Source organism: Crocuta crocuta, unplaced genomic scaffold, assembly GCF_008692635.1.
Source record: "Crocuta crocuta isolate KB4526 unplaced genomic scaffold, BGI_CrCroc_1.0 scaffold290, whole genome shotgun sequence".
In the NCBI taxonomy this organism is placed as follows: domain Eukaryota; kingdom Metazoa; phylum Chordata; class Mammalia; order Carnivora; family Hyaenidae; genus Crocuta; species Crocuta crocuta.
This window is the reverse complement of record NW_027527429.1, coordinates 7,239,857-7,256,612: the sequence shown is the minus strand read 5'-3', so window position 1 is coordinate 7,256,612 and position 16,756 is coordinate 7,239,857. Positions and strand designations below refer to the sequence as shown.

The following is a 16,756-nucleotide window of genomic DNA, read 5'->3' as shown; positions in this document are numbered from 1 at the left end:
GGTGGGGGGGGTGGGGGGGGGTGGGCTGCGTGTCCTTGCAGAGCCCTGCAGCTTGCCCAGCATCTACTGGTGGCTCCACGGGACATCTGTGGCCCCTCGCCCAGCACGGCCACAGGCCTCCCCTTCTCCCTGTTCCACGGTAGCTGCCTGTTCCCATCCCGCGGTGGGGCACCTCAGAAACAGCTCCCCCCTTGTTGCTGGCGGTAACAGCCTCTAAAACCCAGCAACGGCCGAGGGGGAGGAGATCCTCCCAAGCTGCCATCAGACTTCAGCAGGTGGGCTACCCTCCCCAGTGCCTGGGTGGCCCGTCCCACAGGGCTCCGAGGGAAGGGGCCACCTAGCATCCTGAGGTTTCCCAGCCTCCCCCTTGGCCCCACAGAGGCGGGGTGGGCCCCTCACGGTGCTCTTTGGCCTGTTCTGTGCACTGCCACCCCGAGGGGTCCGGGCAATTCAGGGCAAGCCCCACATTCGTTTTCAGCAGGAGAGGGGCCTGGGCACCCCGTGGCTCTGCACAGCCTCGCGGCACCCACATCAGTCCCCTTACAGAGAATGGCCGCTGGCCTCCTTGGGCCTGTGGTCGGCCACCTGCAGCCTAGCAGGCTGTCTACTCTGAAACAGCCCATTGTGAGGCTCTGAACGTGACGGCCTTGCAGGGCAAACCCAGCCCTGACCCGGCCTGGCCAGGGTCTAAGTCTCGCCCCCCCACCCCCCAGATGGCACTGTACTTCTGCTCGGGGGTGCTGCAGGACCGGGCTCAGTTCCGGCACTACGCTCTCAACGTGCCGCTCTACACCCACTTCACGTCCCCCATCCGCCGCTTTGCGGACGTGGTGGTGCACCGCCTCCTGGCCGCCACTCTCGGTAAGACGCAGCACTGGGGGTCGTGCGGGCTTGTGCCCCCGAGTGAGTCCCCAGCAGCCAGAGGCCACGCTGCATGGCTCTACGTACAGGCTCCAAGGGGCAGACGGCTGGAGCAGCCGGGGAGCCTGGGCCTGGAAACACCACCTCCGTGAGCATGCTGGGGGCGGCTGCAGGGGGCTCATTAGAATCCTATCCAAAGCTGGGGCTCGAGGGCCCTGAGCGTGGCTGCCCACCTTCTCAGCCCTCCGGAGCTGGGCAGCAGGAAGGCCCCACCTTGCCTGGGCCGGGAGCATCGTGCTGCCTGTCACCCAGCCGTGGCAGGCACACACACCACGCCCACCCTCTTTCCAGGCTACAGGGAGCTGCCGGACCTGGAACCCGACGCCCTGCAAAAGCAGGCCGACCACTGCAACGACCGCCGCATGGCGTCCAAGCGCGTTCAGGAGCTCAGCACCGGCCTCTTCTTTGCCATCCTCGTGAAGGTGAGGCCGCCGGCCTGACGCTCCCTCTCCCGCCTCCCCCCAGCCCTCCTCCTGGGCACCTGTTCACAAGGAGCCCTTAAGGAGCTCAGGGGCCTTCGGCAGCTGGGGTGCCCCCCGCCCCGGGGTGATACCATGTCCCGTGGCCAGGCCTTGGCTAGAGCCCTGTCGTGCAGGAAAGCGGCCCCCTGGAGTCAGAAGCCATGGTGCTAGGCGTCCTGAACCAAGCCTTCGACGTGCTGGTGCTGCGCTACGGGGTGCAGAAGCGTATCTACTGTAATGTGAGTACCCGCGGCCACCCAGGCCAGGGTGAGGGGCCTTCCGGGCAGGCAGAGGCCAGCTCTGCGGCACTGAGGCACGTCCACTGTGACCTGGGAGCCAGCACCTCGTGGCTTCTGTTGAAAGCCCTCCCTCCCCTCACGTTGACACCGAGCTGCACACTGTTTTCACCTGCTTGTCCCCCATCCCTCTGCTGGGGTCGCCTCCATATTTCCCTGGTATCTGGCAAGGGTTCCTGGCCCAGGGACAGCCCCGGATAGACACACAAGCGTGGAGGATGGGCCAGGGCCCTTGCTGTCCTCGTGTGCACTGGAGAACACACCGCACTCACCGTGCGGTGGCAGAGCATATACACCCCCTGCCAGCTGCCGCCACCCGGTGCCGGTGCCGAGTGAGCGCACTTGATGAGCCACGCCCAGGCACCCAGCCGCACCCGCCTGCGATGAGGGACTGCCTCAGACCGCCTGCCCAGAGTCAGACTTGGGCCTCTTCCCCAAGGACCAGGCCACCAGAGAACGGGCCCCTCCCTGTCGGGTGCAGGACAGCAGAGTACACATGCTTGGGCGGTGGATTTCCTTACAGGAATGTGAAGGAAGGAAAGATGAGAGAGTGGGGCCATGGCCACTCTGGAAGAGGCCAGCCCTTGCCTTGGGCCCTGCCCTGTGTGATGACTTATTCAGGGTTCTTTCCAAGGGTACTTGGTGCCTGTGCTGACACCATCTGAGGAACCTGGTTCAGCTGACCTTGTGGTTAGCAGGTCACTGCCTGGCCCCTGCCCCTGGCTTTGACTTTCCTGACATCCAGAACACTTTGGGGAGTGCAGAGCCCTGCACGTCAAGTAGAATAAGCATGGAATTAATACATTATGGAGCAAAGTGGAAGAGACGGAATGGAGTCCAGCTGGAATCAATCAGGGCTCTTGCCCTGAAGTTCATTGAGCAAGACAAGAGTTCAGGTCTAGGTCATCAGACAGATTTGGTCTGCAGACAACCCAGCCCTCAGCCTGTGTTAACAGACCCAGCACCCCCAGGGGGCAGCACCCCTCTAGCCTTGGGTTCCCCGGTCCCCCTTGGGCCTCAAGTAGACAGCCCCTGCCACTCAGCACTCCGTCACCTGCAAATCCTGCCTTAATGGAAGATGGCCTGGCAGGGCCTCCCGAAAGCTGGCCGGAAGCAAGAGGCCAAGGTGAGGGGGGTGGTCAGTAGTCAAAGGTCAAGCCACCAGCTGCGGGGAGTGGGGGCAAGGAGCTCCTTCAAAGGCCAAAGGCAGGCGTAGGCGAGGAGCTGCCTCCAGGCAGTGGAGAGCCTTTCAGGGTCAAAGGTTAGGAGGTGGCACACAGAGCTTGCACCCCACAACACAGGCATGTGTACCCCCAGGCACTGCCCCTGCGGTCCCACCACTTCCAAAGGGTGGGCAAGAAGCCGGAGCTCACGCTTGTCTGGGAGCCTCAGGACCTGGAGCAGGAGCCAGTGAAGCAGGTCAGCACCTGGGGTGGGCCGGCTTTTCCAGAACACTGCTGCGGGCCCGCCCACCCCTCAGCTCAGCCTCTTGGGGCACCCCTGCCCTGCCTGCCCCACCCGTCCCTCCTGCATCCCCACCCCTGCCCTCAAGCGCTCAAGCTCCCCATGGGGTTTCAGCTTCTCCCCGCGAGACCGCACAGCTCACCCACGTTACCTCCTCTGGGCCACAGCTTTCTGGCACTGCCTTCCCTGCCTTGGGGACCCACTGAGGGGAGAGGAGAGGGCCCTGCCTATCCCTCTAAAGCAGGGTGTTCACTTTTGGGGTCAGTCCCTGAGCAGGCTCAGCTCACAGATGGGCAGACAGAGGCCCAGAGGGGCAGGGCGAGCGGTCCTGGGGCCCAGCTAGATGAACAGCGCCTTGCCCCGCCTGTCCCCGGGGCTGGCCCCTCACGGCCCGTTCGGGTCACCACACTGGGCTCTGCTCCACTGCAGGTCATCAGCATCTTCAGCCTGGTGGAGGTGGTGCTGCAGGCGGAGACCACGGCCCTCAAGTACAGCGCCCTCCTGAAGCGGCCGGGCCCGCAGGACGAGGAGGAAGCCTGACGGACGGGGGCCCCCAGCCCCGCCACACCCCACGCACACAACTGCCCCACCCGCTGGCTTTTAGGAATAGGACCTTTTGACACCAAAGGGGATTTTTAATTTGGTTTTTAACAACTCAGGGTTTTTGTTTTTATTTCTTCATTTTGTTTTATTTTGGCAGCTCAGTTTTTAAATGAACTGGAGAGGAGATGGTGGGGCTGGACGGAAGGCTGAGGCCTCGCTGGTGCTTACCCAGAGCAGAGCAGGACCCGGTCCTCCTGGGAGGCCAGCCCCTCTTCTGCCGGGCCACCCACTNGGTGCTCAGCAAATCAGTGTCATGGAATAAAATCAAGTGAATTGCTGTCTGGTGTGTGGGGCACCACCAGGAGACCAGGGCAGCAGGGTGCCCCCTGGACCCAGGACAAGGGACCTGGCTCAGGCTCCACCCCTCACAGCCGAGCTGAGGTCGCCACCCTCCGGAACCTTCTGTCAGTTCCAGGATGATTCACAGAGCTGGCCACATGTCCTGCTGATGCCAGGGCCTCATTCTGGCTGATTAGAAACGTAATTAGTATGCAAGACAGCAAGCTCAGCTATCAGCCCTGCCGCTAGTGGCTGTGTCCGTCCCTGCCCCCACCACTTCCTCTGCCTGCTGGCCTCAGGATGGGGCGCATGGGCCCTATAATCCCCCGCCCAGACCCTAGGCCAGAGCTCTGAGTAGCCCCATCCATACCCCTTGGTTCAGGCTGGCCCCTCAGTACCTCCAGGGCCAGTCCCAAACCCCAGCAGCGCTGAGGGGTCAGGGGGACTGAGGGGCCCCGGCCTGCCAGAGGGGAGGGGAGCCCTCAGACTGGCCTTCCCCACCAGGGCTGGGAGACGGATGCCTGGTGCCTCTCTCCTGGCCTAGTCACCTGCCCGGCATCGTCCTGAGCACCCACCGGTGGCACCATCCCCGGGGACCCAGGGACAGAGGTGGAGGGCCACTGGGCAGTGCTGTCTCCCCAGCTGGCTGCCCCCGGCCCGCACTCCTTTCCCACCTAACTAGGGGCCCACAGGTCGGCTTCCCCGGGAGCCTCCAGGAACAGAGGTGAAAAGCACAGTGCCCGGGTCCTGGGTCCACCGTGCCGTTTCCTCTGGTGTCAGCGTCAAGCCCATTAGCTCTGGTGGCAATGAATTTTCTTCAAAGCGGAATTCAATACAGCAGCCTGTAGGAGGGCCTGGCGGGAACTGGAGGGCTCTTGGTGCCGCTGCCTTTGTCCGCCGGCAGGCCACGGCCCCTCCTGCGTCCAGCCCTGGGCGGGGTGTCAGAGGGGAACAAAGGACACCATTCAGTTCCTTTTTCCTCCTCCAGCACCCTAGCCAGCCTTCCCGGTGTCTCAGAGGCCACCGCCCACTCTCTGTTCCTGTCCCCAGAACCTTCTCCTGCAACCAAGTATCTGGAAGGGAGGATAGGTGAGGGTCTGGTGGCTTGGCATTTGGATGAGGAGATTTCTGGATGTTTCCTGTCCTGGGCACCCGGACAGAGCCCAAGTCCCCCTCCCCTCAGCTGAGGAGGAGCAGCTCCATTCTCCCCTGGTGCTGTCCCCAGCCAGCCACAGAGCCTGGGAGCTGGGAGCAGGGCAGAGCCCCAGGGAGTGGCACCCCTCCGGAAGCGGTGTGTCAGGGCAGTCGAGCAGCTTGGACTCAGGCCGGATCCCCCTCCCATAGCTCCAGTGCGCCTCCCCCCCCAGCCCTGGAGGAGCATAGCCAGGTTGGTCAGCAAGGAAGATCTTGGCTCCCAGGACTCGCGTGGGAGACAGAGGCGGGTCTCGCCCTGATGCACCCTAGAGCCATGGGGGCCACTGCAGCCCCAGCCCACCCCCACTCCATTTGACAGAAGTGGGAACTGTACCCAGCAAGGAAGCAGGTCTCCGGCCAGGACCAGGCCTCAGGCACCTGCCGGCCACTACACCCCCACTGTGGTGCCCGTGGGCCCAGAGGAGGCGGCCCGGCACCCTCCCCAAGTCACTGGAGTCCATCTCTTCCCCTCCCCCAGTCCACAGGGCCCTGGCCGAAGTCCACAGAGGGGGCCACCCCTTCCGCGTCCCCACGTGATGGCGCTGTTGACAACAAGATGACCAGGCACAAACCTCATCAGAAAGGAAGACTCGCTCACCCCGTGGGCTGCTCCGGAGCCCCTGCATGCCAGCTCAGGCCTGTCCTGCTCCCAGGACCGCCTCGGTCACCACGTGGACGGAGGCGTAATGCAAATAATGTCCCTGGGGCACGAGGTTCTAGCAGAGTTCCGAGGCTGGAGAGCGTATTCCCAGCCACGAGGGGACAGTAGCCAGAAGACAACACGTGGGCCCCACACGGGTGAAGAAACTGAGACTTGAAGGGATCTGACTTAACCTTGAGCTGTGAAGGTCAAGGTCATTAGGATCGGAGAGCGCTGAGAGGATGTGCAGGAAGATGCTGGGACAGGAGACTGCATGGCCCTCGAGCTGGCCGGGGAGGCTGCACCCGTCTGAGGGCCACGTGGGGCCCCTGAAGGGTTCTGACCACAGCTGTGCCACGAAAGGGCCTCTGTGCCTTCACTCAGTCAGCCGTGTGGTCTCGGGGCTGCCGTCCGGAGAGGACTCGTGTCACTAGCGCGCCAGGTGGTGGTGACGCCATGAAGGTAAAGCAGGGGAGGGAGGGCGAGTGTGGGCAGAGCCTCAGGGAGCAGCCTGCTGGCTGTTTGCAGGTGCAGACCCTGAGGTCCAGGGCCGTCTGGGAGGGAGCGGGAGGCCGGAGCGCAGGAGAGCCAGNACAGACCAGCTTCTCTGCTGAGAACAGAGCTGGGGTGGGGGAGAGGCGTCAGTACAGAGCCTGGGGCCAGGGCTGGAGGGTGTGGGGCGCAGCAGTAGGGGTAGCGGCCGGGAGGCGGGAATGTCGTGCCGGGCCCTGAAGTGCTGGACAGTGGCGCTCTGGCGGGAAGTCCTCGGCACGCAGCCCCGACTGGAAGCTGGGGGGGCTCAGCACTGAAAATCCAGGGTTGGCGCAAGGAGACTGGGAGGGAGGAGCCAGAGAGAGGGGGGTCCTTGAGGCTTCAGGGAGGCTCCTGTCTCTTGATTAACAAAGGAAAAGAAACCCAACAGCAGAGTGGCTCTGGGAGGAAGGGAACTGGTAGGAAGATTGGATGTGAACTAGCAGAGGAGGGCGGGAAAAGCCCACCGTGGGGGAGGCAGGGTTGCACCACGCCTCCAGGTCACCTTGGGTGCCTTTGTCTGCCTTCTCTGTTGCCGCTTCCTTTCTTCCCGGTGTAAATCGCTTCCTCCTCCGTGACCTTTTGGAAGCATGAGCTTCTGTATCTTGCAGCCCACCCTCTTGGAAAGAAACTGACACCCTCTCCCGTTAGAGAGACCCCAGGAAAGAATGGGATCGGCCCCATTGCTGCCCACCCCAGGCCCTTCAGGGAGCCGTCTGTCATGTCTGTCGTGGTACAGAGCTCAGAGCTCCTGGCGTCCCTGGCAGTTGGTAGGGATGAACAGGAAGCTGGGGAGCGGGTCCCAGGAAGAGGTTACATCACTGGGGAGACGTGGCACCAGATGCCCACTGCAGCTGCCGCAAGCACAGAGTGACGGGCTGCAGGGTGGGAAGCAGGAGGCCAGGTTGGAGGGGCTGTGATAACCCAGGCCAGGTGAAGGCCTGAGAGGGAGCAAAGCCCAGATACCGGGACAGAGCTGGCGCTGGCAGGTGCCGGAATCAGGGGCAACCATGGGCTCCAACAGAGACGGCAGGGAGGAGCGCCCTGGGGGCGTGGGGCAGAGGAGGGGTGGGGACAGCGGAAGCCAGAGGTTGCATTCCTTCTGGGGACCAGAGAGACTCAAGTGCTGCTGCTGCTGCTGCTGGGAGTTGAGAGCAGGCGGCGGAGTCATACAGTGCGTTGGGACGCGCGAAGGGTAGGAAGCAGCGTCCGCACAGCAGCCGAGACAGAAGCACCGTACGTGTCCGCCAGCACAGGAATGGATAAAGATGTGTTGCACACATGCCGTGGAATACTATTCAGCCATGAGAGAGGACATCCTGCCAGCTGTGACATGGGTGAATCTGGGTGACATCATGCTGAGTGAAATGTGCCAGGCACGAGACAAATACATGTTCTCACTTCTATGTGGAGTCTAAAATCATCAAATTTGTAAAAGCAGAGCAGAACGCTGGTTTCCAGGGCCAGCCAGGGCAGGGAGGAAGAATGGGGAGATGTTGGTCAAAGGGTACAAAGTCTCAGTTGTAAGATAAGCAAGTTCCCGGGACCTCATGTACAGCATGGTGATATAGTTAACAGTGCCGTGTCGTGTGCTCGGAAGCTGCTAAGAGGGTAGATCTTCAGTGTTCTCGCCACAGAGAGAAAATGATCACTATGAGGTGATAGATATGTTAATGAACTTGATCGTGGTGGTCATTTCACCTTGTATACATATTCTCAAAACATCAAGTTGTACATCTCAAATGTATACAATTCCTATTTGTCAATTATACCTCAGTGAAGCTGCTAAATAAACAAGTGAATACAAATGGCGTCTGTGTGCCTCCCCCTTAAATCTGGATAGGCTCAGCAGCTGCTGATATGCAGAAATGTGGCAGGAATGGCCCTGTGCCCACTTCGAGGCCCATGCCTCAGGGAGCTGTCAGCTTCTAGTCCTGTTCTCCTGGAACCCGGCTGCCATGTTGTGGGGAAGCTCAAGCAGCCCTCGTGGGAATGAGCTGGTTAATCAGCCATAGGAGGGAGCCACCTTGGAGGTGAATCCCACACATCCCATCCCGTCACCCCAGCTGAGGTCCCAGAGACCAGGTACCCACTGTCCCCTCCAGGCCCTGCCCAGATTGCAGATCTGTGATCAAATAAATGCTGTTTAAAGTAGTTTGGGGATGGGTGTTACACCACCACAGATGCTGAGAAGAGAATATCAATAGAATAAGCCTGTAGAGCTTAAAATTGAAAAATGAAGAAGTGATTGAGAAGTGTGGTAAATGTCAACATAAAAAGCCAAGAGGGGAAGGTGGCTGCTTCCGAGATGGGAAAATGGACGGAGAGAGATGGGGAACTGTTTTTGTTTTGTTGTAACAAACCTTACAGATCTATTTGATAGTTTAAAACTATATTCACGTTTAACTTGGATAAGAATAAAAACCAAAACAGACCCCCCCAAAAAAAAAAAAAAAAAACACTTTTTCCTTAGCAAGAATGGACCTACAGATTGGTTTAAAAGGCTTTTTGCACATTCAGCAGCAGGGATGTTAAACAGCCCATCATTCCAGTCACTAAGATAAAATTCCTGCTGGACAGGTGGCCTGATACTCCCAGTGAATTCAAATGCCACCTAAGTCTTCTACTAAAGACTCAGGTGGCAGCCTGGGTCGCAGCAGGTCCCGGTTGCCTCAGTGGGCCTGTTAGCTCCATGTCTGAGCCAAGGCCAGGGCGTCCAGGTTGAGAAACTAGGCCCTGAGCAAGCCAGCCGGGAAGCCACCATGCTTTCCTGCTGGCGGCGGGGGGGAGTGCAGAAATGCTGGGAAAGCTGCTGGCCCTGCATGGCAGCTCTGCAAGAGGGCTGACCTTGGGCCCTGGCTGGGCACCGGCACCGACCACAGACACCCAGTGCAAAGGTCAAATCACAGATTTCAGGGTCAAGTAGAGTTGAGAGGGGCTTGGAAGCAGGTGAAAGATGTGAGCCCTGGTGACTAGAAGGAGGAGAAATCTACCTTTCACAGCAACAAAGATTCTGGGGATGGGGGAGGGTACATTAAGCACTTGGAATGATGCCTTTGAATTTGCACATTACTGAGGTTACAAATTTAAAACCTGTAAGATAATCTCTTTGAACCTTCTCTTTTTATGAGTTTTTATGGTTTGGGGATTTTTTTTAATATATAGAAAGCAATTTTAGGGGGGAAATCCATTTAAATCATCTATTTTACTTAAAGTTGTTTACCTCAAACAGTTTTGTGAATCGTGTTGCATTCTTTAATGTCCACAGATTGTTCATTGCTCAGTTCTGGAAAGCATTTAGCTAAATGTTGAAGAAGCAACAGAAACGGAGGTGCAGGACCGAACAAGAAGCAAAACGCCTGCTTTCGTATATTTCACCGTACTCGATTTTCCAGCGAACCAAGTGCTCTTGGAATGAGCCGGTCCTCCTGGTTCTTAGGATGCAAAACTCACTTACGGTGCTGCATACAGTTAGAGGAGTAAGCTTTCTCTCCCTCTCATTGCACATCCACGATCAAACCACCTGTCAGCCATGGAGGCGTCTTTCCTGCGTCACCCTAAGAAGAATGACCTTGAGCCGTGGCTCAAGGAACAGCCACCTGCCAGCCCGCCCCTGCCCTTGCTGCTGCTGCTGCCACAGGGCAGAGGAGAGGTCTGGCCTCGCCCACTCAGCCAGCCCACTCCTGTACCCCCACCCCGGGGCAGGCGGAGCCCCTGGGGAACTGTATGGGAGGGGGAGGCGGGGTATGATGATGTTTCCTGCCCTGCTGGTGGATGGTGCCCTTATCTGCACCCCACCCCACCCCCACAAATATGTGACCCACGTTCCCCCATAGAAGGGCTGTGCCTAGATATTCCTCCCACCCAGGCAGATGGAATGGCCCAGAAGGAGGCCTTGCCTACACAGACCTTAATTAGGAAACTTTTAATACTCGTTTTCTAGGAATAAGCCACTTTGTCTGACACTTGGCCCGTCGGCTCTCAAACACTGTTAGCTTTAATAACATGCAGGACCTGACCTGCCTTTTCTCAAAGGTTAGGGTTTCGCCTCCCTCCTCCCCACCTCCAGAACTGCCTCTGTCTCACGGCCCTGCAGCCCTGCGCTCACAGACCTCAGTACTAGTTATTGTTTCCATTTCGCAGATGAGGAAGTAAAGGTTTGGGCGAGCTGAAGTACCGAAGGACCCCGCATACCAGGTGGTGGAGACCCGACCTGGCCCCGACTCGCTGTGGTTGGACTCTTCCGTCTTTGCCAACCTGGGGGTCTGTAATGTGGCTTATTCTTTATCCGCTGAACACCTTTTTTGCTGTCATCCGTGTGAAGAAGCTGTCAGAGCAGGAGGAGAAAGGGAGCTCCGGGGAAGACCGGAGCGGGGAGCTGGTGGAAACGGGATCTGGGGAGGGGCTGTTGGGAGGGGCATCGCAGCCAGGGAGCCAGCAAGGAGGGCAAGCACCAAGGAGAGGCCAGAGGCCTCCAGCCCAAGTGCAGAAAGCCACACGATGTGCCAGAGTCCTTCCGCCACCGTGATCACCATCTTTCCTGGGCCAGCGGCTCCATGACCTGCCTCTGCCTTGCCCCCCGCCCCCCGACTCCACCCCCCCCCCCTCCATCTCCACCCTGGAGGCTGATCTCAGCCCAGCTCCCCCTCCTCTTCACGCCCTCCCCCAGCTCCCCGAAGGCCGGCCTGACACCAATCCTCCCGCCTGTCAGTGGGGGTTGCATCCAGGCTTCTCTGCTGCCTGGCACCCCCAGCATCCCTTCCTGCTGCTGTCCAGGCGGGTCTGCCACCGCTCAGGGCAACCTCAGTTCTTCCCTTGGGACAGTGTCCAGGAATATCGCTCAGTTCACGTAGCCCCGCCCACCGCCTCTGAACAGGAAGCCCCTCACTGATTGGGTCTGATTCGACTCATCTAGGTCTCCGGGGTTCACTTACAATGTGGTCAGTGCTCAAGAGATTCACTGGATAAAATCATCTCCTCTAAACAAAGAGTAGCTGCCCAGCTTCTGGTTTGTGCCGCCAGGACCTCACTGAGACCTTGAGTCAGCGTGGTGAGGACAGCAGCAATGGCACCATGAGCATCTGAGGCCTTCATACTTCCTCCTGAGCCTCAGTTTCCAAGGCTGATATAATGGGCTCCCTCTAGTAACAGTTGCCTTCCGGGGCCTTCCTTTGGGCATTGCAACCCCTCTCTGACCCCAGACACCAAGCTGCCGCTGACCCGTGTGCAGGTCAAAGCTCCCAGCGCAAGGGCAAGTGACTTGGTACGATGTAATCCCTGGGGTTCCCGAGTGTACCCCAGCATGGTACAGGCCTTAGATGCACTCAGTTTCGCTGAGCCCCAGAACATACCTCGGCAAACTTTTCCCCTCCGTGGTCCCGCGGATGCCCCCAAGGTCTGTGCTGTCTCTGGTTCCTTCCAAAGGCCCTCAGGGCCCAAAGTGGCCCCTGCTGGGGCTGCTCTCCAATCAGTGCCCGTCTGCTCCGGGGGAAGGGCAGAGCTAAGTCTCTCGAACCTGCAACAGGGCCAAAGACACAAACCACCCTGCAAAGAGAGGCAAGGGGCTTCTCCCTCCCCTGCTGCCAGTGCTTTCCATGTGACCTCCCCAAGAACTCTCTCATCGAGCCCGTGACCCTGGCCATGCCCCCTGCCCTCAGCTGAGTGTTCCTGGTCCATCAGCTCCCCAGGCCACGATGTAGCCAATTGCTCCGTGAGCAGCATGGTCCCCATGACTTTCTTGAGGGGCCCATGGTCAGGCCAGGGGGAGGGGCAGGCAGGCCAGCCCCCTCTCCTGCCCCAGAACTGCAAGGGGAAGACCTGGCCAGAGAGGGGGATACGTCATCCGAAGCACAGGGACGGTCACACATGGCCACCGTGGCTAGGAGGGGCTGAGATAACACCTCTGCCCCCCCTTGCTCACCCAGTGCCCTCCCCCCTGCCTGCTAGACCCCCAGGTGGCTTCACGCTTGGAGGTCTGCCCGTGGAAAGAAGGCAAAATACAACTTGTGTTTGCTTCCGGCATCCCAGCCTGAATGGGGACACTCCTACTATTTCTGCAGCGCTGGTGGGAGGCTTGAATGAGAGAAACTGACCCCTAAAAAGAGATGCCTCGATTTCCCCCAAAGTGTTCCCCACCATGTTCAGGGGTGTTGTCTTTTGGTGACGGATGGTCGTTCCCAGCTCTGCCCATGCTTCCCCAAGTGGCAGGGCCGTCACTACATTTCCTAGGGGGGCAGGAGGCAGGAAGGAGCCATTGTTCCGTAGGGCGGCAGCGGCTGCTACAGGCTGGGCGGGCTCGGCCTCCCCCTCAGTGCCTGCCTGCACCCTGCGCTGGGTGCCGGACACAGCCTGAACAGCCTCCATGGTAGATGAGGACAACGGTGGCGGGTGCCAGGGCTCCAGCTGGGGCCCCACGGGGCAGGCCCTTCCTCCCCAGGGAGCAGACACACCAGAACAACCAGACTGCCGGCTGCACAGAGCGATGCATCCTTCGGCCTGAGCTAACAATTACCCAAGAGGCATTATCCCCCCCCCCTTTTTTAATGTTTATTTATTTGAGAGAGAGAGAGGGAGGGCACTAGTGTGGGAGGGGCAGATGAGAGAGAATCCCAAGTAGGCGGCGTGTAGACAGCTCAGAGCCAGACACAGGGCTCAATCTCCCAAACTATGAGATCATGACCTGAGCTGAAATCAAGAGTCGGATGCTTGACCAACTGCGCCACTCAGGCGCCCCAAGAGGCATCATATGTCTTACTCCGCAGCAGAAAGACCAGAAGGAGCCTGCTGCCTGCTGACTTGTAAGCCTGGGCCCCAGAGGAAGGACTATAACCGGATGTCATCACAGTTAGGTGACTCAGGCCCAAAGGTGCCTCCCTACGTGGCCTCCCTGGTGGCCCCGTGCAGCCAGTCATAGCTGCAGGCTTCAAATGTGACAAGCATGCTTTGTTGATATGTGCTGTATGCTTGATCTCCAGTCCCCCTCAGGCACGTGGCAAAATTCACAAGAAACCAGAGCTGATCACAAATGTGACTACCTAATGTCATAGAAAGGGCTTACGGTCCCCGTCCCTGGTGGTTATTACAAAGAAATGAAAACGTATGTTCCCCAAAAAACCTGAATGAATATTCACAGTGGCTTTATTTATAATAGCCAAGACTGGAGTCAGCCCAGTGTCTGTCCTTGGACATGTGAATGAGTAAACACTGCGGTCAACCCATCCCACAGAATGCACTCAGTGATACAAAGGAGTCATTGATATGACTTGATACAATAAGCTTGGATGGATCTCCAGGGAACTATCCTGGGTGGAAAAAAAACAAAGCCAACCCCAAAAGACTATATGATTCCATCTATGTAACTTATTTTGTTCCGGAACCTGGTCTGGATCACCCAGCGGAAGAACCAAGCGGCACTCGGAGATCTTGGAAGGCAAGAGGTTTATTTCACACGATGGGCTCAGAGATCACTCGTCTGAGTCCCGAGCTTGAGGATGGGAGGACAATTTATAGTCTATTACTTCCGCATTGCACATTAGTAGTCATTTGGCGCATGCGGCAAGCGCACAGGAAGAACCCAGAAGGGGACCTTTGGGGTGGGGACTAGAATTCCCCATCAGTCCTGTTCACCATCTTATAAAATCATTTTTTCCCCATCAATTTGAGATGACAACAGTTTAGAAATGCAGGAGAAGGGTTTGGGACTGAGCAGGGGTGTGGGAGGGAGGTACGGGTGGTTATAAAGGGATCTATTCCAATCTGCGGGGTTGGGGCTTTTCTGTATGTTAACTGTAGTGCTGTTTACATGAACCCATGCACGTGACAAGACAGCATGGAAGCCACATGCCCACACAAAGGCGTACACGTAAAACGGGAACTCCGAAGAGGAATCTGAAAGTCTGTGACTTGTACCAGTGGGCGAAATCGGGCAGCATCCCAGGGTTTCTCCGTATTATTTCTTACAACTGCATGTGAGTCTACAGTTACGTCAACAATTCCGATTGAAAAAGGGGGTGGGGAATTCACTGGAAGGAAGACTAATCTTGGAATAACATACCTTTCACCTACAGCCTGGTAAAAAGAACCAATTAATTAATTAGGGACCTGCCCAGGGATTAGTCTCCCCTGACCTTTAGCCAAGAATTTCCCTAGCACAGCAAGAGGGTGCAGGGGACAGAAGGAGCTCCAGGGACACTTCAGAGGCCGGGAAGGATGTGTCCCAAGGCGATATCTCTCCTCAGATGTAGAGGACAGCCAGGTCAGTGTGGACGAGGCCCCCAGGAAAGCCCTTGCTTGAGAGGTGGGGACTGGGCAGGGAGATGCTGGCAGCCAGGACAGTCACCTTGGTTTTGGGGCTTAGGTAGTGAGGAGGCCAGAGCGCAAAACGGAGCTACCGTGGTCCGCTGGGGTGGGTGGAGCTGGCAGGAAGGTTTTTCTTCTCTAAAAAAAGAAAAAAAAATTTTAAGGTTTATTTATTTTTGACAGAGAGAGAGAGAGAGAGAGAGAGAATGCTCACGTAAGTGAGGGAGGGCCACAGAGAGAGGGGAACCGAGGATCCAAAGCGGGCCCTGAGCAGGAAGCATCAAGCTAGATGCGGGGCTCAAACCGACTGAGCCACCCAGGCGCTCCCCATATTTTTAAAAATTGGGGTGAAAAGCACAGCACAGAATTCACTGTTGTGACCACCTCTGGTAAGTGTCCGGTTCGGCAGAGCGAGGCGCGTGCGCACTGTTGTACGGCGGCCCTGCAGACGGTTTTCACCTTCAAAACTGAAACCCTGTTCCCACGAAACACCTCCTCCCCTGGCCTCCTCCCCCCGGGCCCTGGCAACCAGTTCTAGGCATCTGATGACTTTAGATGCCTCGTCTAAGTAGAATCACAGAGCGTTTGCCCTTCAGTGGCTGGCATGTTTCACGGAGCATCATCCACTGAGGGCTCTCCGTGTTGCAGCGGGTGACAGGATCCCCTGCTTTTATAAGGCTGAGTAGAACCCCGTTATGTGGATGGACCCCATCTTGTTCATACGTTCATCTCGTGACAGACACCGGAGTTGCTTCCATCTCTTGGCTACTGTGAACAACACAGCTATGAACGTGGCGGGGCAGATCTCTCTTCCAGACCTTGCTCTCAAATCTTCTGGAGAGACACCCAGACACGCAGTTGCTGGGTTGGAGGAATGTTTCTGAACCAGCCTGGTCACAGAAACCTCTTAGTTCCTTATCAGAAGCAACGTCTGTGGGTATGCACGGCCCATGGAAAGAAGAGACTCACCCCTGGGTTCTCTCCGCCTGTCCCGAGCAGAGGTCAGCCTCATGCACCCTGGATCCCCACCCCTGCCTGCCCCACACACATGCCCACACACGCGCCCCACAAGTCTGGCCAGTAACTGGACACACAGACAGGGTTCCACTCTGTCACCAACAGCCCCACCCTTTTCCACAGCACAAAGGACTCTGGGTCCAGGCCCCTGGGCACCCTCTGAGCCCGACGCCCTTCCCACCTGCCCACGCCAGTCCTGGTCGGAAGCCAGGCCACCCGAGAATGTCTCCTTCCCCATGTCTCGGGGCCGCCCGGCATCAGAAAGCCAAACCCGGACCCCTGGCCCGGGCGGCATGTGAGCGCCCCACCCCCCAGCCTGCCCGAAGCTGGCTTGCAGAGAGCACTGAACGAAGGAGTAACAATTCTCCCACAAGTGTATATGAGCAAAGGGTTGGGAGGGGCCCCTCACCCAAATGCTTCTCACCCAAAGGGGATGTGCCCCCTCACTCCCGCCCCACTCTAGGGAGACAGCGGGGACCGCCTGTGCTGGACAGACCTGCCTTTTCCAGGACCCCGGTCCTGAGGCTTGCCCAGCCGCGCCCTGTCACTCCCCTTCTGCCAGCATGACTTAAAGTCACAGGGCAGGGGTGGGGTCAATGCCACCGGGGACAATGGGAGGGACATGGAGTCTTTTACAACCAGGGACAAAGTTCTCCCCTGGCCTAAGCCCAAGCGGCTTGTCGTGAGGCTAGTACCCACGCTCTGGCCGCTCCCGGGCCCCAGCGTCCCCGGAGCCCTGGCCTCGCTGCCGTCCCACCGTCCCACAGGCATGCAGGGCGCCTGGCTGCTGCTCCTGCTGCTGGGCCTGAGGCCACAGCTGTCCCTCGGCACCATCCCAGGTAATGAGGCACCTCCCGGCTGGCCCCCCACCTACAGGACACTCCCCCAGTTCTGACCTGGCCTCCACTCTCCCCTTGGCCAGTTGAGGAGGAGGACCCGGCCTTCTGGAACCGCCAGGCAGCCCAGGCCCTGGGCGCCGCGAAGGAACTGCAGCCCATCCAGACGGCTGCTAAGAACCTCATCCTCTTCTTGGGGGATGGTGAGTGTCAAGG

The 16,756-nt window shown here is 58.5% G+C and overlaps 2 protein-coding genes across 2 annotated transcripts in view; both read left to right on the top strand.

Moving 5' to 3' along the window:
• The window catches only part of DIS3L2 (DIS3 like 3'-5' exoribonuclease 2), a 373,116-nt gene extending 369,146 nt beyond the window's left edge, over positions 1 to 3,970 (top strand). The window contains exons 17-21 of the mRNA XM_077757924.1: positions 714 to 861; positions 1,213 to 1,343; positions 1,517 to 1,621; positions 2,996 to 3,097; positions 3,572 to 3,970. Coding sequence (XP_077614050.1) covers positions 714 to 861; positions 1,213 to 1,343; positions 1,517 to 1,621; positions 2,996 to 3,097; positions 3,572 to 3,682 — 597 coding nt within the window. The 3' untranslated portion in view covers positions 3,683 to 3,970. The remainder of the gene's footprint in view (positions 1 to 713; positions 862 to 1,212; positions 1,344 to 1,516; positions 1,622 to 2,995; positions 3,098 to 3,571) is intronic.
• A 12,503-nt stretch (positions 3,971 to 16,473) lies between these two features.
• The window catches only part of LOC144226992 (intestinal-type alkaline phosphatase-like), a gene marked incomplete at its 3' end in the record, with an annotated part of 2,783 nt that continues 2,500 nt past the window's right edge, over positions 16,474 to 16,756 (top strand). Inside the window, exons 1-2 of the mRNA XM_077758521.1 lie at positions 16,474 to 16,543; positions 16,627 to 16,743. Coding sequence (XP_077614647.1) covers positions 16,474 to 16,543; positions 16,627 to 16,743 — 187 coding nt within the window. The remainder of the gene's footprint in view (positions 16,544 to 16,626; positions 16,744 to 16,756) is intronic.